The 21,952-nt window shown below is 43.3% G+C and overlaps 1 protein-coding gene across 2 annotated transcripts in view; it reads right to left on the bottom strand.

Annotated features, from left to right (window-relative positions):
* Positions 1-21,952, bottom strand: part of Prtg (protogenin) — a 102,939-nt gene that overhangs the window by 34,776 nt on the left and 46,211 nt on the right. For both annotated transcript variants that reach the window (XM_076926277.1, XM_076926278.1), the window contains exons 9-11: positions 19,949-20,113; positions 18,079-18,384; positions 17,435-17,623 (exon numbers count right to left, since the gene is read on the bottom strand). In XM_076926277.1, coding sequence (XP_076782392.1) covers positions 17,435-17,623; positions 18,079-18,384; positions 19,949-20,113 — 660 coding nt within the window. The remainder of the gene's footprint in view (positions 1-17,434; positions 17,624-18,078; positions 18,385-19,948; positions 20,114-21,952) is intronic.

Here is a 21,952-nt window from a genome sequence, read left to right as displayed (position 1 = left end):
GCGCCTGTTTACCATGAATGGTTTTCACTTTGTCAGGGTTGTAAACAAACTTTACTTTTACTTGACTGAGTGTGCCAAAATGTTACAAAAGTGCTCTGTGAGGCTGTGGAGTGTGTAAATTCCCAACCTAGGCTTCCCTGGAAGCCAAAGGGAGGGTATTTGTCTAAACCAGAAAAGACTTGGGTCCTTTTGTTTGGCCTCCTGAAGGGTCTTTACACAAACAACACCTCTGTCCCTCTCAGTGACAATAACCCCTCTGTCGGTGAGTGCAGGATTATTTAAGGGAAAATCCGTTCCATTTTAGAATCAACTTCCTATCAAAATAAGCACATACTACTGGCAATCTCTATCACAAAAAGCTGTGACTGACTGCTTGAGATCCAGACAGAGGTAGCAGGCTTTCTCAATTAATACTGTGTATGCAATAATTTGATCAAGTTATTTCTTTTCAGGTCACATATCTTTACTTTTATATGTCAGATTCCATTCACGAGGCATGGTTAATCAAAAGTCTAGTGTGCAGAGCTCCTTACTAACCCTGCTGGAAGAGAGTCTGACTTATTCACACCCTGAAAACCTAACCTAAAAGTGACATAAACCAATCCCACTTAAACCTTTCCTTGTGGGTCAGCATGGAAAAAAGGCAGCCCAGAGGTTCTGTTTTGTAAGCTCAGTCTCCCACTAGGCCATTATCAAACAGAGAGAAGCTGAAGGTGGATAACTTCCTTTGGGTAGGGAGAAAAAAATAAAAAGAAGATTCCAAAGAACAGCAGTCAAGGGACTGGCTAAGCGGTAAAGAGGCCTCGCTGCTTTTCTGGTGGACCAGGGTTTGATTCCCAGCACAAACATTGTGGTTCACTGCCTGGGGATCTGTCACACCTGCTTCTGGCTTCTGGGCACCAAGGCACATACATGGTCACCGACATAGATGCTGGCAAAATACTCAGTCTAACGGTCCCCAAAATTATGACAGCAGTATATAAACAGTACTAACAAGGTTGTGCCCATGTACAAGCTCCCAAATAATCTAAGAGTTAAAGAGGCCAGATGTGGTGGGGCAATCCCTCAACCCACACACTCAGGAGGTAGAGCTAGGCAGAACTCCCTGGAGTTGGAGGCCAGCCTGGTTTACACAGTGAGTTCCAGGCAAGCTCATACTGGATGGTGAAACCCTGCCTAAAAAAACAAACAGAAACAAGTAAACTAAATGAACAGTTTATTATTAAAAAAAAAAAAATTTCAATTCTAACACAAGAGAGAGTGTTAGCATATCTAATGAGACAATTGGAGGCTATCAAATTTACAAGTGAGGTTTATTTAAAATTGTTACATAAGAAAAGAAATCAAGTTCTTTGGTCATGTTAGTATTGTCATTGAGAGTCCTGAAGCCCCCAGGGGAGGCTGCTAGCCTCACTTACTACTGTACCTACCACACATTTGTTTAAGTAGCTGCCCTGTCTGCTTCACACACATCAGTTCCTTACAAACAATATTTTTATAGACCGGCAGAGGAAGCCTATTCATGACAGCCAAACTTCCCCCGAAGCCATGGAATAAATTTCCTCCCAGGACTAACAGTTCTTCACTCCCCAGTCATGGACTCACCGTGACATTTTGACCCTTGTGTGAAGCAACGTGAAAATATCATCCATCACTCTCTAAGCTACAGGGACTTGGGTGGAGGGGCACAGATGCATTGCAAAAACATCTGTAGTTTGATAACCATCCCTCAACATGCAGCCCTTGGTGGTTCAAAGCATACATACAGGATGGGAGAGAATGGAGGGCAACAGCCTGAAACCACACTTCAGTTTCTTCCCCAGTGGGAAGCTCAGTGTTGAATATGCAGCCTCATCAGTCACGGAGTAAAACCCTCACTGCTTATTTATGCCTCCTCGGAAGAAGTCACGAGGCACGGGCTTACAACTTACTTATACTCGCTGTGCGAATCACTGGAAAACTGACTTTAATGTTAGCACTTAACAAGAGAAGCCTCTGATGCAAGCAAACATTTTTTTATTGACTATAAGTGGTGCATGCAAATTCTACTCAAATCACCAACCTTCCAGATAACTGAAAACAATGATAGTAGAAGTGTGTGTGTGTGTGTGTGTGTGTGTGTGTGTGTGTGTGTCGGGATGAAGATGCTATAGCACATGTGTGAAGATGAGAGGATAACTTCTAGTAATCCTTTCTCTCCTTTTACCCATGGGCCCCAGGATTCAAACCCAGGTCTTTAGGCTGGGCTAGCAAGCATGTCTACTCAGCCACCTCCCTGCCCCCGGGGTCATTTTTTATTTAAGAGAAAAATGCAGGGGGTAGAGCACTTGCCTAAGGACCTGAGTTTGGATTCCACATAAAAAGCTGAGCATGGTTATATGCTCCTCTAACTCCAGTGTTGTGGGACATGGAGACAGGCAGATCACTGGGGTGCTAGCTCCAGGCTCAGTGAGAGATCCTGTGTCAAATCTCAAAGGAATAAGGTAGAAAATACCAGAACAGGACACCCGGTATCCTCCTGTGGCCTGTGTGCACAAATGCACATACACCTTACATGGATTACACAGTCTCACACACCCACACATATTCACACACATTAGTTCTCAGTGAGTCCACTGAAGACAGGCGTGTAAAATGCACACACACACAAATGTGACTCAAAGATTTGTTTTTGTGTTTATGTGTATGAGTGTGTCTATTGTATGTGTGTGTGTGTGCATGGGTGCTCTTGGAAGTCAGAGGGGGGTTTGGATCCCCTGGAGCTGGAGTTACAGGCTCATATAGTGTTGGTAACTGGACCCAGGCCCTCTAGGAGGCTAGAAAGCATTCTTAACCACTCAACCACCTTCTGTTGTCAACAGCCATATGGGTACTGAGAATAGAACCTGGGTCGTCCTCCCCAAGAACAAGTGCTCTTAACTTCTGGGTTATCTTTCCAGCCCCCAAAAACATATTTTATGGCTTGGGAGTAGAGCTCAGTGGGAGACCTCAGTGGGGAGTCTGTTGGGAGCAGCAGGCACAAGGCCCTGGGTTTGTTCCCCAGAACCTCCCACTTCCCCACAAATTTAGTATTTTTTCATTATAAATCATAAATTTTATACAATTAAGATAAAAAAGAAAATATTCCTGATGCCAGCATCTAAAGCTAAGCACTGGACATGGCTGTTCACAACTGTTGTAACTTCAGTTCCAGAGGATCTGACACCCACTTCTTGTCTCTATATGCCCTTACATGATACTCACAAACATACAAGCACACACATGCTTAATCCCATTTACTACTCATGTTCACTATACTTAGGCTTTTAAAAATTGTATTTTATAATCTACTTTTTGTAGTCACTAAATACTGTGAACTATGCAGGCCATTAAATGTTTTAATTTTATTTTTAACAATTAAAAAAAATATGTGATGGGTGTTTTGCCTACATGTATGTTTGTGCACCACATGCATGCAATACCCACGGAGGCCAGAAGAGGGCATTGGATCCCCAGGAACTGGATTTACAGGCAATCGTGAGTTGCTCTGTGCTGGGAACTGAACCCATGTCCTCTGGAAGAACAGCCAGGCCTCTTCACTGCTAGCTCTTTCTTCACCCCCTTCCTCCAATAAATATCTTTCTCAAACCTTCTTCTTAGTGTCCACACTTACTCAAATTGTCTGATATACTGTAGCTTACCTTTTAATTTCATTTTATCATGTTACAATAATTTTATTTTTAATTTTTTCTTATGTACTGCTGAGGAGAGAGCCAGACCCTTGCTCCAAGTAAGCAGCTTACCACTCGGCTGCACCCCAGACCTAGTAATATTTCTACTACCATGTGTGCTTATGCATAGACCTTTGTTTACTTTTATTTTATTTTTTATGATTTACTTACTACATATACAGTGGTCTGCTTACATGTATGCCTACACACCAGAAGAGGGCACCAGATCTCATTGTAGGTATCTGTAATCTACCTAATGTGTTTGCTGGGAATTAAACTTAGGACCTCTAAAAGAGCACCCAGTACTCTTAACCTCTGAGCCATGTCTCCACCCCCCCTTCATTTACTTATATGTGTGGCATACATTTTATTATTTTATTAAAAAACACACACACAAAACTATCTTGAAACCTAAGACAAAAACATTCTCCCGACAAGGGCCTCAGTTACAGGATTCCCCTCACTTACAGAAAGGAGAGTTAGAACAAAGCTTAAAATTCCTTTATATTCGGTTTTTAAAGGACAAAATTCAAAACAAAACCAAAATAAAGTCTACAAGTGTAATTACTGCAGTACAGCAAAACGTTTTTTTCCTATTCCCCCCGCCAGAAGCTTTTTTCATGTGTTAACGGTAACATAAAAAAATTTAAAAAATTAAAAAAATAAAAAAACCCACCTTCTCTAACTTAGCTCTTTAAGGACCTCAGGCATCTCAGAATTCCTGACATTCACCAGAACCTTCCAGAGTGGTCTGAGCATCAACACTGGGACAGCATTGATTTAATTTCCTACAAGGCCTCTTCCTTCAGGCACTTACGGTGATTACTGACTTAAAAAACAGGAGACTGCCAACTTTAGCAAAGACCTAAGAATAATGGCTGAAACTGCAGCCCAAGCAACCTTCAGTACCAACCAGCAGTTGAGTGGAATGAGCCAGGTGCTCGGGCACACAGAAGGGTAGCAGGAAGAAAAACTGTAAATTCAGTGTAACACCCTTCAGAACACAAGCTCTGTGGACAACAGTGGGGTGACCGAGAAGAGAGATGAAGAGGTTAAAGAGGCTGGGAAGCTATCAGTAAATAATTATTAAACAGGTCTGAGATCATCAGATGGGAAACATCTGATCATCAGATGGAAAAAATTACAAACTTTCCTCCTAGAGACAAGCAGGGCAAACTGTGTATTTTGTTTTTTTATGTGACTTCCAGTCTCCTTTATCTTTCAATTATGTCTATTTTCAGAACAACAACAACAAAAAAAGGTTTCCTGTTGCTTTTTTCTTTCTTAAATAGGCAAACAAACAAACAAACAAAACAAAAACCAAGGGCTAAGGATGTATTTCAGTGGCAGGATTTTACCAAGCATAGACAGAGCCCTGGCTTTGGTCTAGTAGCCCCCCCCAACCCCCCTCCAACAAAAGCTGTGACAGAAAATGGAACTCTCCAGGTATTTCAATCAGAAATTTACCATGGTATAGCTGGCAGAGTGAGGGGTGTGAACAGAGCCAGGCAGTAGACTTATGCCCCACTCCCTACCCCCCATGATATCAGACCCTAAAAGTTAACCAGCATTAGAGTTGATTTTGAAATACATCACAATTGGTATTCCAGTCTACACAGACCAGAGGAAAGCCAAACAAAGCATCAGAGCTACTTAAAAGAATGGGACTTCCTCACCCAGCCTCTGTTCTCCACGGGGGCCTGGCTTTATTCAGGACTCCTTTCAGACTAGTGTGTGAAGTGACTACTGTAAATCTTTGCCCGGCGCCAAAGGTCAAAGGGTTATCTGCAGTTACCTGTGCTGTGGGCTTTTAGGGCACACTGGCTTCTTCAGTCTTTCTTTTCTTTTTTTTCTTTTTCTAAGCACGAAGGAAAGCTTGTGAATCACATCAAGCTAATTTAGGTCCTAAAAAACAAAGCTTCCAGCCTGTGGATAAACTGCTTTCCTGAGAGAAGGGAGCAAACATCGACTTTTCAAGCTGTCGGCAAAGAGAGGCCAGATGCAGTGGAGCCCCTCCCACCACACAGCTGCTAAAACAGTAAAACTTCAAACTCACAAAAGGGAAGCCATTTAGGCAAATGCAATTTTGTTCTAGGGAGGGAAGAAACCTTTACTTTATTGTTTTTTTGTTTTTTAAAAAAGTAGCCAGGACACCAGGTTTCTGCTTACCCACACCCCGCAGCTCATTTGATTAACGAGACAGATGTTTTTTCAGGGAGCACTGAGCATACGCAGGAATTTCAAAGGAGGAGGCTGTTCAAGACAGTACTTCAAAATTCAGAGGTAAACCCCAGCAAATTCTATTCACAAAGACTTCAGTGGGTTTGATATTTTTGGAAAAGTGAACCATTTTTAAAATATAACTCGAACAACTTCTTGAAATAGGGGAGCACACTGTTTCCTTCTCTCCAATATATATATATATATATATATATATATATATATATATATATATATATTTTTTTTTTTTTTTTTTTTTGTTAGTATGAAACAAAGCCATGCCCACTGCCTCACCGCCATGAGCTTAGTCTCATAACCTACAACGCACAGCAGAAACTTGAGGGGGACACTTCCTTCTGGGGTGCTGTTGTGGTCTCACCTCCACAGGTAGAGCACCCAGGGGGCTGTTTGATGCTGGCCTCAAGAGTGCTTTCTACCTCTGAAGCCATCTTCTGCGACTTGCTAAGGAAGTCTGATTTAGAGAAATCCCTGCGTCATTTCTGCCAGAACAGGGCTGAGTCCAACCCGTTGTTTCTTTCCTTCCTCATCAATTGATTTCTTTATTCCTTCAAGATGTTCATAAGTGTACATAATGTGTCTCGACCACAATCACCTTCACTCTCACCTCTAACTCCCTCTGGGACCATCTCCCTGCAACTTCCACGTGCATATGTATGCATGCGTGTAGAGTCTAACTAATGCTGCCCGCAGATGCTTACGACGGGGTCGTCCACTGAGGCACAGGGAATCTACCAGTCGATACTCATCGCTCTCACAGCAAAGTGCCTTCCGTGAATTAACAGCCACAAATGGCCACCCTGTGCTTCCTATGTAGTTTCTAGTGGTGATGGTTACAGAGTCAGTGCTTAGAGTTGCATCAAATTCTGGCGTCATCCACACATTAAGAATTCTGGAAGTCTTAGTAGTTTGGTTTTTTGTTGTTGTTTTGTTTGAAGGACTCCATTGAAAGGTGTAGCTCAGAAAGAGATAATAACATCTGAAGTTTCACCTTCACACAGGAAAGAAAGCTTCAGGGAGATTTGTCTGCATTGCCCCCTCCCCCAAGACTTACCTTTCTTTTTAAACAAGCCCACTGATCCGTGTCTTCTGTTTAATCCTTTATTATTTTCTCTCAGGACAGCACCACCAGAAATACTGGGCCCTGCCAGGCACGGTGTCACGCAACTTCAATCTCAAATCCCAGCACTCAGGAGGCAGAGGTAGGTAGATCTCTAAGTTCGAGGCTAGCCTGGCCAATAGAGTGAGCTCCAGGACACCCAGGGTGACAGAAAAATGATGTAAGCCAGAAGAAACCCTTCCTTCCTTGAATGTTTTGTGTCAGTTATTTGTCATAGCAATGAGAGAAATAACTAATCTATCCACAGGATACTAGACTGTTATGAACCAGCCACTGACGAGTCCTGAGTAAAAGCAGAATCAGTGTTTCCTCTCCCCAGCCTGGCTGTTCTGAAAGCTCTTCACAATGCAGCAGTACACACGCAGAGCTCATGAACAAGGCTCTGCTATCGTCCTCTGACCAATCACATTTAAAAACAGCTAACAGCTGCCGAAAACTTGTCGCTCATTGTGCTGAAGCCTCCACAGTTAAGGGAGTGAAGGCTGTATTTGTGTGTGTGTGTGTGTGTGTGTGTGTGTAGTGCCTGAATACAGGAGTGTAGGAGGATGTCAGGTATCTTCTTCCATCCTTCTCCACTGTATTCCCATGGGGCAGGTTCTCTCTTGGAACCTGGAGCTCAGGCTAGGTTCCTCAGCTAGGCTGGCCAACCAGCATGCTAGGCTCCTCCTGTCTTTGCCCCCATCTCACCCCAAGTTCTGGGTTACAGATGCACAGAGCCATTTAAGGGTTTAAAAAATGGGTACTTCAAAAGATATGTATTACATCCATCCTAAAATTAGAAATTTTGCTTTTCTGGAATCTAAAAGATGGTTCAGGGTTGAGAGTGTGTATTGATCTTTCAGAGACCTGGAGTTTGGTCCCCAGTACTATAACCATCTGTAACTCCAGGTCTAGGGGATGCATCGCCCTCTTCTGGCCTCCGCAGGCCTCAGCACTCATGATGTACATACCGGCACACACGTATACATAATTAAAAATAAATAAATCCTTTACCAAAAATATTGTTTTTCTAGTGACCTCTGTCTCTTAGACACCGTCTTCCCAAAGAGTCAGACAAAGAACCACAGGGGCCAACATTGATTTTATGAGGACAGTTTTGATTCTGGGGTTCACTGTCAGTGGCTACTGAAGCTCATTATCAGAATTTTCTAAATTTAGGTCGGTTTCTGATCTGTAAGACCAAGAACCTACTGGGGCATAATGCTATCAGTGGCCAAAGGGAACAGAGACAGCACTGGCCCCTTCGGGTGGACCTATTGAGTTCCACTGAACACTGTGCCTCTGTATTCCACATTGCTACAGAGGGCTGTGCAAACAGAAACGGAGGGCCAAGAGCCCATCACATGACTGCGTGGGCTGAAAAATATTCTTTTTTTTGAACAAGTACTAAAGGCTCCCAGGCTCACCTTGAGGAGTTAAAAACCACATTGTTTAAACTTTGAATTTATGAAATCTGGGGCTACTTGCTTATTTTCTTGCTCACTACACAACACAAAACAGAATTAATCTGACACTGCCATAACTTCCTAATCTGAGGTACGCCAGGCCTAGAGTGATTCATTTTTCTCAGGGGATGGATTGTTGTTAGACTTGCCATTGGGAGCATCCTGGGAGCTAACTCAAGCAAAGGAGTGATAAGGTAAGAGGCCTGGACTCAGTCAGACCTGGTGTAAAGCCAGTAAACCAAAGTGCAAATATGTTAATTGCTCTTCAATGTGACAGTAACAATATGGAGGGGCCCAAGTTCAGCATTTCAGTAAACATCCAGGCTGTGCTGCCAGTCTTGGGACGACATTTTGAACAGAAACTGTATAAATTCTGTACTTTATAAAATAATAACATGGTCAGATGCCTGTGATCCAGCACATGAGTTAAATAAAAATGGTCTGTCAGGTGATGTCCTGTCTTTCAGCACTGTGATGTGATGTGATGTGATGTCTTCTACAAATGATTGGGATTCATTCGTGGCCATGCCAGGAAACAGCAGGTCTTTGAGTCACAGGTTGGACATGTCTAGATGCAATTGGTTATAAAATAATTTTTAGAGAGATTACTATTGGGGTTGGGGTGTGATAATGCACAAATATAACCTGAGCATTTGAAAAATTCAGGCAAGAAGATCCTAAGTTCAAGTACACCTTGGGTTCCATAGTCAGGTCACAGCTACCGTGAGCTACAAAGTAAGAGATTAAAACAAGGGGGGGGGGGTGCTAGGGATCTGGGGATGTAGTTTAGTAGCACACGGGAAACCCCAGACTTGAGCCCTCTGATCACCAACAAACAAACAAACAAACAAAGCCCAAAACAATATAACCTACTATTTTGAGGCATGTCAAATTTCTATTTTTTTTCTTATTTCAGTGTCCACTAATGAAGTGGTACTGAAAGATAATCATGGATTTCTGGGGTTTGATTCTTAGTGTTTGTGTGTTTGTTTTTGAGTCAGGGTCTTCCTCTGTATCCCCATTCAGCCTCAACCATGTAATGCCCCTGCTTCAGCCTCCTGAGCGCTAGGAAGGCAGAGTTGTGTTTTCTAAGGCAGCCTCTGTGTGGCACTGGCAAAGCCAATTCCTGAGCCAGGTATTGCCATAAAGAGCACACGCCGCTCTCCCAGAGGATCTGAGTTCAGTTCCCAGCACCTGCACAGGACAGCTCATAGCCACTTACCCTCCTGTTCCAAGGGACCCGACACCTTTGGCTTCTATTCACACTGACCTGCACAGATCTCCTTCACCTTCTACTTACACAAAATACAAAATAATAAAACTAAGATCTTGAAAAAAAAAAAAAAAAACAAACTAACCAACTAACTACCATGGCTTACATAATGGTGTCTCATTCTCAGCCACCCTGCCTTAGCCTCCTAAGGGCTGGGATTACAGGAGTGAGCCAGCACCACCAGCAAGTCTTTTTTTTTTTTTTTCTCCCCTTAAGATTTTATTTACTTTTATTTTATGTATATGGGTGTTTTGTCGTCGTGTATATCTGTGCACCACATTTGTGTCTGATGTTAAAGGAGTCCAGAAGAAGGTATCAAAACTCCTGGGACTAAATGTTACAGACAACTGTAAGTTGCCATATGGGTGCTAGGCACGGAACCCAGGTCTTCTGGAAGAGCATCCAGTGCTCTTAACCACTGAGCCATTTCTCCAGCTTCAAGACCACTACTTGATGTGATCCTCACCAAGCATAGCAATGTTGTGTCTGAAATGTCAAGTCTACTTAATTGTAATCCTTAAGAGGAAAAAAAAATAAGTAACTGTGTAAAAAGTCAGGTCTACAACCAGAAAAAGGAGTGTGGGAGTCCAAAGCACTCAGGAACTCTTATGCAGGTGCAAGAAACGTTAAGTCAAAATGTAATTCTGTTCAGGGATAGAAACCAAGGCACTGTGAGAAATCTTGAGCTTATGGGAGAGAGGGTCAGGAAAGGGAGAACAGGAAAGTCCCAACCTGTCTGTTCCTCCTTCTCCCCACTCCCCTACCCCCGATTCCTTCTCTTTCCTGAACTGCATTAGACTAAGCCCCCTTGGGCTTTGGTGGGCTGTATCTGAGCTGTTTATTTCACAACTGAGTCTTTTGTACCTAGATACTTAACTTTTTGATTATTCCATTATTCATGCCTGCCTCCCTTTCCTTGGGAAAGTAAGAAGTGGACGGGGCCTCCCTCGTGCGCATGCTCACCCTCATGGTGCTCTCTCACTGGTCCTGTTTCAAGAACTACACACCAGGGCTCAGAGCTTCAACACCGTGGGTTTGGTGAAGACCAATTCTGGCCTCAACACAGACGAAAAACCCAAAGCCTTACTTCCTGCCTCATCAGGAGAAAATTTTGCCTTAGCTTAGATTCTCTAACCTCAAAGTAGAAAGAAATTCAAAACATTTAGGTTTTATCTAAACTCACTGAATAAAATCTGTGGCTTAACACAATCTACTGTTAATTCAATTCATAAACACACACATACACACACACATTATATCCCAAGAAATATTTGTTTCCTAATGAAATAATTATGATAAAATCTTACTTGAGTAAAGCTGGTTTGAGATGACACAAGCCTATAATCTTTGCACATGACAGGAGTTCAAGATCCACCTTGGACAAATTCCAAACTAATTATGGAACCCTACTCCTCCCTAATCCAAACACCAACGCTACCACCACAAAAACAAACAAACAAACAAACAAACAAAAATACTTGTAAAAAAAAAAATTTTTTTTTTTTAGTACAGGCTCCACCCTGAGAGACAGATTCTTCCCCCTAAGCTGGGATTCAACCCAAGGCTGCATTTGAGCTACTCCAGTGATCTGCCACTCAAGTACACTCTCGGGTCTGGGGAAAGAAGCTTTACAAACGAGAGCTGCCGGCTTCTCTTCCAGGCTTCGGATGCAGTTTGCAGGGCGCTGCACTAACCTCGATCTGAATTATTTGATTCCACCCTAACATTCTAAAACAGACAGGATTATTAATGCCTCCATCTAAAAGAGCCAGGGTTTGCCACAGAATTAAGTCAACCCTAGGTGAGAGAGATGTTTCTGTAGCTGGTATTCCTGTCTGATCTGTCAGAATGCTGGACTGTAGAATGTGGACTGATGACTCCGGGAAGATAATTGGGAAGACATTTTCCAAATTAAAAGAATGAATCAGAAAGTGTAGCTCCAGTTGAATCGGCTTGTGGAAACAGATACATGAACTTCAGCACTTACAGCTTCCTCTTTTGACTGCCCAGGGTTTTGCAGGTAAAGGCACTTAATGCCAAACTGACAAGCCAAGCTCTATCCCCAGACCCACATGGGAGGAGAAAAGAACTGACATTGTCATCTGGTTTCCACATGCACACTGTAATGTGTGCACACATACACATTCAAAATAAAAATAAAATTTTATTTTTTTAAAAAAAGGAACAATTAGGCTGGGTGACAGTGACACATGTCTTTAATCCCATCATTCCAGGGGTAGAGAGGCAGGAAGATCTCTGCTGAGTTCGAGGCCAGCCTGCTCTACATAGAAAGTTCCAGGACAGTCAGGACTACATAGATAAGCCCTATCCAGAAATAAAACAAAACCAAACAACCAAACAAAAAAATAAAGAAACAAATATGATTTTTCAATCTACCATCACGGGACATAGATGCCTTATTAATTCTATTTTTTTAATCTTGTAACTTAAGATGAACACTCAGAGAGACAGGAAGAGCTGTGACTAAATCCTGAAGGCCCTCAGCACAGCACTGAGAAGGGGCCCACAAACGACTACATCAGAAGCCTAGAGCTTTGTCACCCCCACAACACAAGCCAGATCCCAGGAAAGCAAAGTGCATTCTAAAGTCAAACCTGAGCACAGTAGAAGCCATTAAATACTTCCTCCGTGCCTCCAAAAATCATATCACACTCTATTTTTAAATGCTGGGGCTTGGACCCCAGATCTTGTACATATAAAACCATTATACATGATATTAAACCATTATATTTTATACCATTGTATATTACATGCTATTATAATTATATATTTTATACATTGCATGTACACACACACATACATACACAAGAATTTATTTCTTCAACCACCCAGACAAAGTACTCCACATCTTAAGAAACTGAGCTTTGAGGTACTGGAATAAAATGATATAAAATATCTCCCACTAATAAACCCAACTAAATTCAGTTGACCGGGTCTTTTGGGGAACATTGTAGAAGCAGCCAATTAAATAGCATTTGACTGCATATTTCCTGTTTCAAGGGAACTGAACCCCTCATATCTTTTGTCATGTCAATTTTTTAAAAAACACTAAAGGTATAAATCCATTCGCTTTTCTGTCTTTTAGAACAAAGAACTATGCCTATTTCTAGGGAGACCATGTCCCAATGACATACTTTTTAAATTGAAAACTTAATTACCAGAAATGAAAGCTGGGGGGGGGGGGGGGGTTATAAAGGCATCAGAGCGGGTTAGTGTGAAAATGAAATTTTGAGAAAGCCGTTTGTTATATAAAACGACACTCGATCAGCAAGTAGAAGCATGTGAATTCATTTCCAAGGCCACTTAGCAAAGCTGGGTCTACTCGGACCACCCTTCCCAAGCTGTGGCTCTGTGAAAGCCGGTATTCACCAGGCAAGGCACAAACAGGGTTCCCTTAACCTGCTGCCCTCTGGACACATCACTCTCTGTTAAACAGGCAGCCACTGCCAGATGCTCTGGTTACAAATGGTCCCAGATGGTCAGCTGTCCCGTCATAGAACACCCTTCCCTTCCCACGTCTTAACACTTGCCTGCCAAAAGCCTGGTGAGGCCCTGGTGGGAACTTAATAACAAAGATTAGCATCAGGGGTCTCAGGTTAGAAAGCACCTTGCATTCAGTCTGCTCAACTGCTGAACACTACTTAAACCTACACAAGGACATCCCTGCCAGCCATTCAGGTTACTGCTTGAAGATTCAGGGTTCCTGACTTGCTGCCAATCGAGAAAGCATCTACAGGGACTGAGGCCTTGTCGGGTTGAACCCAATCAACCCAATCACTCAGACTAAATCCACATCCAGGAAGCACACAGCTACTTAAATTGATACGGGATGTCTGTTATCCCAAATTAATGTTCTAGTTTATGCATTTAAAGTGATTTTAGGGGCCTGGAGAGATATCTCTGTCAGAAACATGCCTACCTCACAAGCATAAGAATCTCTGTTTGGGCCCCATGGCACACACATAAACATACAGAATATATAATCCCAGCACTGGGGAGGCAGAGACAGGAGGTCCCTGGGGCTTGTTAACCAGCTTCTCTAGCTGACTGGTGAGCTCCAAGTTCAATGAAGGAACTTGTCTCAAAAAAAGTAAGGTGGAGAGGCAGAGGAAGACAACTGACACGGACTTTTAGCTTCTGCACATGTATGCATACGGGTACCTAAGCACACGAGTAAACATGTGTACTCCCCCACACAGAGTGACTTTAAGTGGATCTCCCTCACACAGCATACATAACAGATGTCATAGCAAAAACAGCAGAAGCAGACTGATTTTTTTAAAAAAATCTCTCTGTGTATATGTCTGTGTGTCTGTCCACTCACACATCCATGTGTGTGGAGGAAGACGCACACCTGCCACGTGTATGTGTGAAAGTCAGAGGACAGCTTCATCAGGTGTCAGTACCCTCCACCACTACCTTGTTTGGGACAGGATCTCCTATCAACCCCACCCCTAACCCCGGGCACAGCAGGCTAGCTGTCCTGAGAGCTTCTGAGAGTCTTCTGCCTCCATCTCCATCTCCTCATAGGCACACTAGGATAACAGGCTCATGGCACCATGTCCAGCTATGTGTGGGTTCTGGGCGTTCGAACTCAGCTCTTCAAGCCCTTTACATTAGCCATCTCCCTAGCCCCATGTAACTAATTTTTAAAATATAAGAGGAAAGAATGATTTATAGTTTTGAAAGCTATTATTTGGAGAGTGTAAGAGTTATAAAAAAAAAAATCAGTGGGCCTTCCTCTATCTCTCTCCAAATGAATGAATTAATGAATACTTCTGTGTATATTCATCTTTCCCTTATCTATTCCATTCATAGATTATCTATATACATCTCTGGAAAAAATTTAAACGTTAACTAATTGGGGCTGGAGAGATGGCTCGGCAGTGAAGAGCACACACACTGCTCTTCCAATCTGAACCCTCAGTACTCACACAGGGCAGCTCACCCACCGCCAGGAGATCTGACGCTCCCTTCCAGCCTCTGGGGGCACCTGCATTCACATGTACATAGTCCCACACAGATACATACACATCACACAAAAATAATAATAAACCAAATCTTAATAAAATGTTCAAGAATTGTTTTTAACTGTTGGTGCTTTTATTTTGTTTTTTTCCTGAGGCATGCATGGTGTCATGTATTCCCAGGCTGCCCTTGGCCTTGCTACACAGCTGAAGATGAACTCCTCAGCCTCTCGCCTCCTTCTCCATAGTGCTGGGATCACGGGTGTGCGCCACCATGCCCAGCTTACTGCCAAAGTCTTCATGCAACATTTCTCAGTGTCTTCCAAGAGCAGAGCGTCTCTTATTTTTTGTTTTCTAACCAGTTATTTGACTCTTTAGTGTAAACGAGCTGGAATGTGTACCCCAGAACCATGCTGAGGAATGGCGCTCTATTTCTCCTACATATTTCAAGTTCTTTAACAGTAAAAAAAAAAAAAAAAAAAAATCTAAGCACTGAGTTTGATCTATAGATGGTTTTCTTGTATATTTTTGAACATTTATTCATTTCATACATGAATGTTTTGTCTGCATAGATGTCTATGTGGTATGTGTGTATGACCTGGTGCCATTGGAGGTCAGAAGAGGTTGTCAGATTTCCTGGGACTGGAGTTACAGATGGTTTTGAGCTGCCACATGAGGGCTTGTGTCCTCTGGGACAGCAGCAGGACAGCAGCAGGACAGCAGCAAGTGCTCTTAACCACTGAGCCATAGCTCTAGCTCATAACAAGTAGTTTTATTTATGAGTCTGCAGAGTGTCTATGTGTCAGTGCAGGTGAGCCCCTGGACTGCAGAGTGTCTATGTGTCAGTGCAGGTGAGCCCCTGGACTGCAGAGTGTCTATGTGTCAGTGCAGGTGAGCCCCTGGACTGCAGAGTGTCTATGTGTCAGTGCAGGTGAGCCCCTGGACTGCAGAGTGTCTATGTGTCAGTGCAGGTGAGCCCCTGGACTGGCACGTACAGGTGATTGTGAGCTGCCATATGGATTCAGGAACCAGATTCTGGTCCTCTGCAAGACTAGTACCTGCTCTTAACCACTGAGCCACCTCCAGCCCTGATCTACAGCTTTGCATCAATATTCTCATAGCCTGTTAGGAAACAAAACCAACAAGTCCTCTCTCATCAACGACGAGCTCATGCAAAGGGAGGGCACACTGAGAAGCCAGAGGGGGACATAAACATGAAAGGCTTGGGGCTCTAGAGGCTGGGTTAACATCATCGTAACCAGTAGATGGAGGAAGCTCCACTTGGACCATATGTCACCCCTCATCCTTTATAAGCTTCGCCACAGAGATGGACAGTAAATTTATTTAACTGAATGCAGATTCGATTAAAAATGGAATAACAAGATTACACGCAAAACACCATCTGGAAATCTATGGCAAGGGACCATGGGAGGAGCTCTATGTCCCTACATCTGGGGATAGATTCAAAGCACTTCCTACTGACCCACACGAAGACTGCTAGGCCTCTCCCCTTAGAGTGCCTCCAAGGGCTAACAATCTAAAAGGAAAAGCCAAAGGGCTTCATAAACTCCTACTGTGTGTATAAGATGCCACGACAGTCTAGTGGGTCTCTTTTGATCTCCCAGTGTGTCTGTCTCTGTCTGTCTCAGTGTTTCTACCTCCTTCCCCCAACCCCCATTACCGAGCTGGGTAGCAAACCTTGGGTTTCATGCAGGCAACTCAAGTCGTCCACCACTGAGCCATATCCCCAGCCCAATTTCATAATTTGTTAAACACAATTACATCATGGATTTCCTTCCCAAAGTAAAGCAAAGAAAATAAGGGCAAGCCAGTGTCTCTGAAGACACAGATGAAGCCAAACACAGGTCAGTGTTTTATCTTCAGTGTGTCTGAGTCCATGAAGTAATATTCACAGTCATGGCATGGGACAGAGGCCATGTCATTATTATATATCATTTATGTAAATTGTTTTATACCAACATAGCAACCAGGCAATTTCTTCTTCTTCTTTTCCAAAACAGAGTTTCTCTGTATAGCCCTGGCTGTCCTGGAACTCACTCTGTAGACCAGGCTGGCCTCGAACTCAGAAATCCGCCTGCCTCTGCCTCCCAAGTGCTGGGATTAAAGGCGTGCGCCATCACTGCCTGGCCAGCCAGGCAGTTTCTAAGTTAAGCATACTTACTATTATTCAACCATTTTGCAAAGTCTTGACTCCACAGTCGTATTCTTTATGTGTGTGTGGACAGATGTGTTTAAATGTGAGTGTAGGCGTCGAGTGTCATGCACATGTGGAGGTCAGAAGGTAACTTTAGGAGTCAGTCCCTCCTTCCACCCTGACATCAGCGGATTGAGCTCCAGTCATCAAGCAGGAACACCACTAAGCCATCTTGCCAAGCCCCTATAACCCTGGTCTATATCCACTGAATACCTCTAATAACAAATCAAGAGTGATGTATCAAAAGTGATGGTTAACAGGAGAAACAGACACCCAGCGCCAGAGGAAAGGGGGAAAACAACATTGCCAACGTAAGGAGAGCTGTCACTGACACAGAGAAATCCACTCTTTGCAGTACCCAGTCAACTCTCGAACACCCAGAAAGCCCTTCCTCAGCCTGCCACAGCAGGAAGATAAAGGGTCTGCATGGTACAGACACACTCACCCAAGCCACTGAGCGTATACAGCAGGTCACCAGTGTCAAGGAAGATAGGTCCGTGTTCCTGCTGCCCTTCCTCTTTATAAAACAGCTTGTAGCCCCGAATGGTGGCCGGGTCCTCGGTGTCTTGCAGCCACCTCACAGAGATGGTAGTACAGTTCAGTGGCTCCAAGTGCAGTTCAGGAGACTTCGGGGCTAGAAGCGAGCGGCAGACAGCACCACGTCAGTAACCCACAGTCCACAGGACATCGGAGGGCACCACACACCTCTCGGCTTCAAGCCAAAGTTACAAAGTCCAACCATTACACTTTGACCCAATGTTCACAATTTCAGCGACAAGCTAGCAGGATGGGCTGCCCTTCCAGAGGACCAAAGTTCGAATCCCAGCACCCACATGTCAGCTCGTAACAATCAGTTACCCAGTCCCAGGGATCTGACGCCTTCTTTTGGCCTCTGTGGGCACTGCACAACAAGTGGTACACAGATGTGCATATAGGCAAAACACCCATACGCATAAAACAAAAAATAAGAATCTTAACGTATATACTCATATTGACATAGACATGAGTACACGTAAGTAAGAGTGCGACATTCTAATTCAAAAGTAAAAACATTCTTTCTCTTCCTAAACAGTCCTTGGGAGGTGTTACCTTTCACGCTTGTGGCTTTGGGTGTCCTATGTGAGGTCCAGACCGATGACTCTCCCAGCCCCACTCGGGTAGCAGCAGTAATCCGGACCAGGTAAACACTGTCTGGCTTCAGGCCTTCCAGAAGGTATTCATACACAGTCCCCGGGAGTTCTACAACTTGGATGGAATTCTCAGCACTCAGGCGGAAGGACAGCCGGTACAGCACCACTTGGCCCCGCCGGTACTTGGCCGGGATTGGCAGCCAGGAGACCAGAATGTCAGTGGGACTTCGACTCGTCAAGCTAATTTCGGGAGGTCTTAGGGGCACTAGTGAAATGAGAGAATATATTGTTCACAACGATTTATAATCATTATTTATGGAATCTTTTTAATGGCACGTAACATGGTCACATTGGAGATGCTTCCAGCTGGAGAAGGGTTTCAGAAAGGAAATGCAAGGAGGGTGCAACAAAAGCATGGCTGATGGTTGGCTGTGATGAATACGGGCGTGTTTGCTAATTATATGAGGAAAAAGTCACAAATAAGTCTACCAAAATCTGTCTGAAGTAAAAGAGAGTGCGTCGCAGGAGAGCAAGGAAGCCCAGAATCCATAGTTACAACTGAGAAGTTTGATGTATAAAAAGTCTCATTTAAAAATGAATGTGAATTTCACTTATTATTTTTTAAATTATTCTATTTATTTATGTGTATATGTATGAACGTGAGTATGCTGATGTTGTATGGTAGCATCCTCTAAATTAAATCAGGGCAGGAAAAGTGTCAAGTCTGGAAAGCCCAAGCTTGGAAAATTCTCCAGGACCCCTTTATAAACGGAACTGTCAGGCAAGGAGACACTGAGCAGAGGGGGAATTCTTGCGTAGAAAAATCTCATATCATCATCATCATCATTATCATTAATTATTTTAAAACCATCTACTATCTTTTTAAAAGAGCTATTTTATGAGTACTAGTGATTGCCTGTACATAAGTCTGTGTACTATGTGCATGCAGTACCCTTGGAAATCAGGAGGACATCAGATCCCCTGGAACTGAAGTTAGAGACAATGTTCTGTCCGTGTGTGTGTGTGTACATCCAGGTCCTCTTCAAGAGCAACAAGTATCCATCTCTTTATTGCCCATAAAACCCATGTTCTATCCATTATACTGGCAACCTAATTAGAAAATACAAAGTGTTTAGGGTTTTTTGCTTTTTTGCTTTGTTTGTTTTTTAGTTGTGGCTCGTGGATCTCTCACATGCCTGGCAAGCACTCTATCACTGAGATACATCCCCAGCCCGATATACAAATTTACTCTTAAAATGTATACTATACAGGAAAGGTGCTCTAAGAGCCAGAAAGACGGCTCATCAGTAAAGCCTGCCAGCTGGAGTGCAATCCCTGAGATACATAGAGGGAGGGATAAAACCGATTACCACAAACTGCTCTCTGGCCTAAATACAGATACCATGGCAAGTGCATCTACACACACACACACACACACACACACACAAATTTAAGTGCTCTTTATCAGGGCTGGAGAGATGTCTCATCATTTAAGGACACATACTAATCTTGTACAGAACCCAAGTTTGATTCCTAGCACCCACATTGACTGTGACTCACAACTCCAGCTCCAGAAAAATCTAGTGCCCTCTCTGGATACTGAGGGACACACACACACACACACACACACACACACACACACACAAAAAATAAAGTATTTTTAAAAGTATCCTTTATCATGTTATGGCAAACCCAAGGCTGAGACTTGAGAGAGCAGCAGGCCTGCGGTTTGGCATAACTATTCTCATTTAACCAGACAGACTCACTCATTGAACGTGACTAAGTCTACAAAGGTTCACACTTGATAACCCAGGACTGTGTTTTCTTACCATCTTCTAGTGTGTTCTGTGTCACATGATCTGACATCTGGCTGGCTCCCATTGGCATGTATGCCACGATGTAGAAAGTGTAGTTGCTGTCAGGCTCCAAGTCATCAATGATATAATGAGTTGTGTCGTTTCCAAGGACCACCTGATATTCCTCGTTATTTAAACCTAGACCAAAGTATCCATGTTTTAAAATGACAAATATTCAGCCATGTGGGAGTGGCAGGTGAAACTATATGAGTTCGAAACCAGCCTAGTCTATAAATGGAGTCCAGGACAGCCAAGGCTACACAGAGAAACCCTATTTCCAAAACAACAACAACAACAACAAAAAAAACAACAATGATAAAAAGACTAATATTCAAAATGAAATTAGCAAGGCCATTTCCCCTCACGCTTATCCCCGCTGTCTTCTATAACCCGGCATACAAAACCCCTCAGTCCACAAAAAGCTCCTTATTGCCTAAAAGTAACCATGTTTGGGTTGTTTTGTTTTGTTTTGTTTTGTTTTGTTTTTTTTATCAAAAAACCAAAAATGTACTGGCTGGGACACTTCCTGAAATGAGTCCATCTTCTCCAAAGGTGATTTACCATCAAGTCAGAACAGGACCGGGCTGTAAGGAATAGTGAGAGAGGAAAGCCCAGCACAACAGCATACTGTAATGCATCAAGCAAATGTCCCAGTTTAAACTCTGGCTCTCTGTGGAACACAGAGAGTGGGGCACGCAGAGAGTCTGCTTTTTACAAAAGTAATCTACATGAAAAGCTGGGCTGCAAAGCTTCTCATTCTGCCCCCAGAGAACATATTACACAGGCCGACACGGGCCTTGTCTTTATTTAATGCTAAAAGCGGAATGGAAGAATGGACTCAGAATGTTTTGTCCCATGGTGAATATTCAGTTTTTTAAAGAGGGAGACAAATTCTTGGAGATTCTTAATAAACTGTGCAAGGCAAGGTACAGAAGAGGATTTGTCCGTGTGAGCTTAATTCCTGGGGTGCAGCCTCAGAGAAAGGAGGCAAGGCACCGCCAGCCACTGTGTGCAGTCACGGGCAGCGCTTGTCGACTCTCTCAACCCGCTCCCAGCACCAGCCCCTTCTCCTGCACTGGATTTATGAACAAAACAGAAGGCACATTCCAGCACGGAGTTTTCCCACATTTCTGAATTAACTTCATAGCATTTTAATTAGACAAGATTAGAGGCGTTTCACAACACACTGGCTAATGGCTCGTTAATTAGGAACTGCATAGTACAATTTCTGACCTACTAAACAAAGTCCTTGAGTTCAAATTAAAAAGCCTTGTTCTGCCCCTGAATAGAAGGCTGAGTGGCATGCAGGGGCTCTAACGAAACCAGCACAATGGTGAACAAGCGTGGGCCCCACCAAGCCAGCTTTCCTTTCACCTTCCTAAGTCAGCAGAGAGAATGAACACACTCTAGCATGCTCGAAACAGAACATTCTTCTTCCAACCAGCACCCTTGAGTTACATTCAAAATATCCATTTTCAAAACACTGCTTCAAAGTGTAAAAACCCAGCATCAGCCAAGAGCCAATCCCCTGTCTCAGCCACACCCGGTGTTAGCATCACACAGTTCTTTGAATGTCCCCTCTAGTCATAATGTAAGCTGCATAAAACCAGATTGTTTCTGTACTAGCACTCATAAACCCAAGTCAATAGAGAAATCACTAGGATCTGTGAATAGTTTTTCTATTTCTACAACAGTTTTGCCTAAAAGAAAGGTAGAAAGGATTTTTTTCCCTTAATCTCCAAAATGGAACCAGTAATTGGAACTAGTAATACCTACATGTATGTATGTGCACCACATACGTGCCTGGCACCAGAGGATACCAGAAGAGAGTGCTGGATCCTTACAGCTAGGGTTACAGTAGTAAGCCACCTGGTGTGGATTCTGAGAACAGAACCCAGGTCCTCAGCAGAAACAGAGCAAGTGCTGTACGCACTGAGCTGTCTCTCTAGCTCCTGATATTTAATTTAATACAGTAAA

Source organism: Arvicanthis niloticus, chromosome 27 (assembly GCF_011762505.2).
Source record: "Arvicanthis niloticus isolate mArvNil1 chromosome 27, mArvNil1.pat.X, whole genome shotgun sequence".
Lineage (NCBI taxonomy): Eukaryota > Metazoa > Chordata > Mammalia > Rodentia > Muridae > Arvicanthis > Arvicanthis niloticus.
The sequence above is the reverse complement of the archived record's forward strand: the minus strand, read 5'-3'. Positions and strand labels throughout refer to the sequence as shown.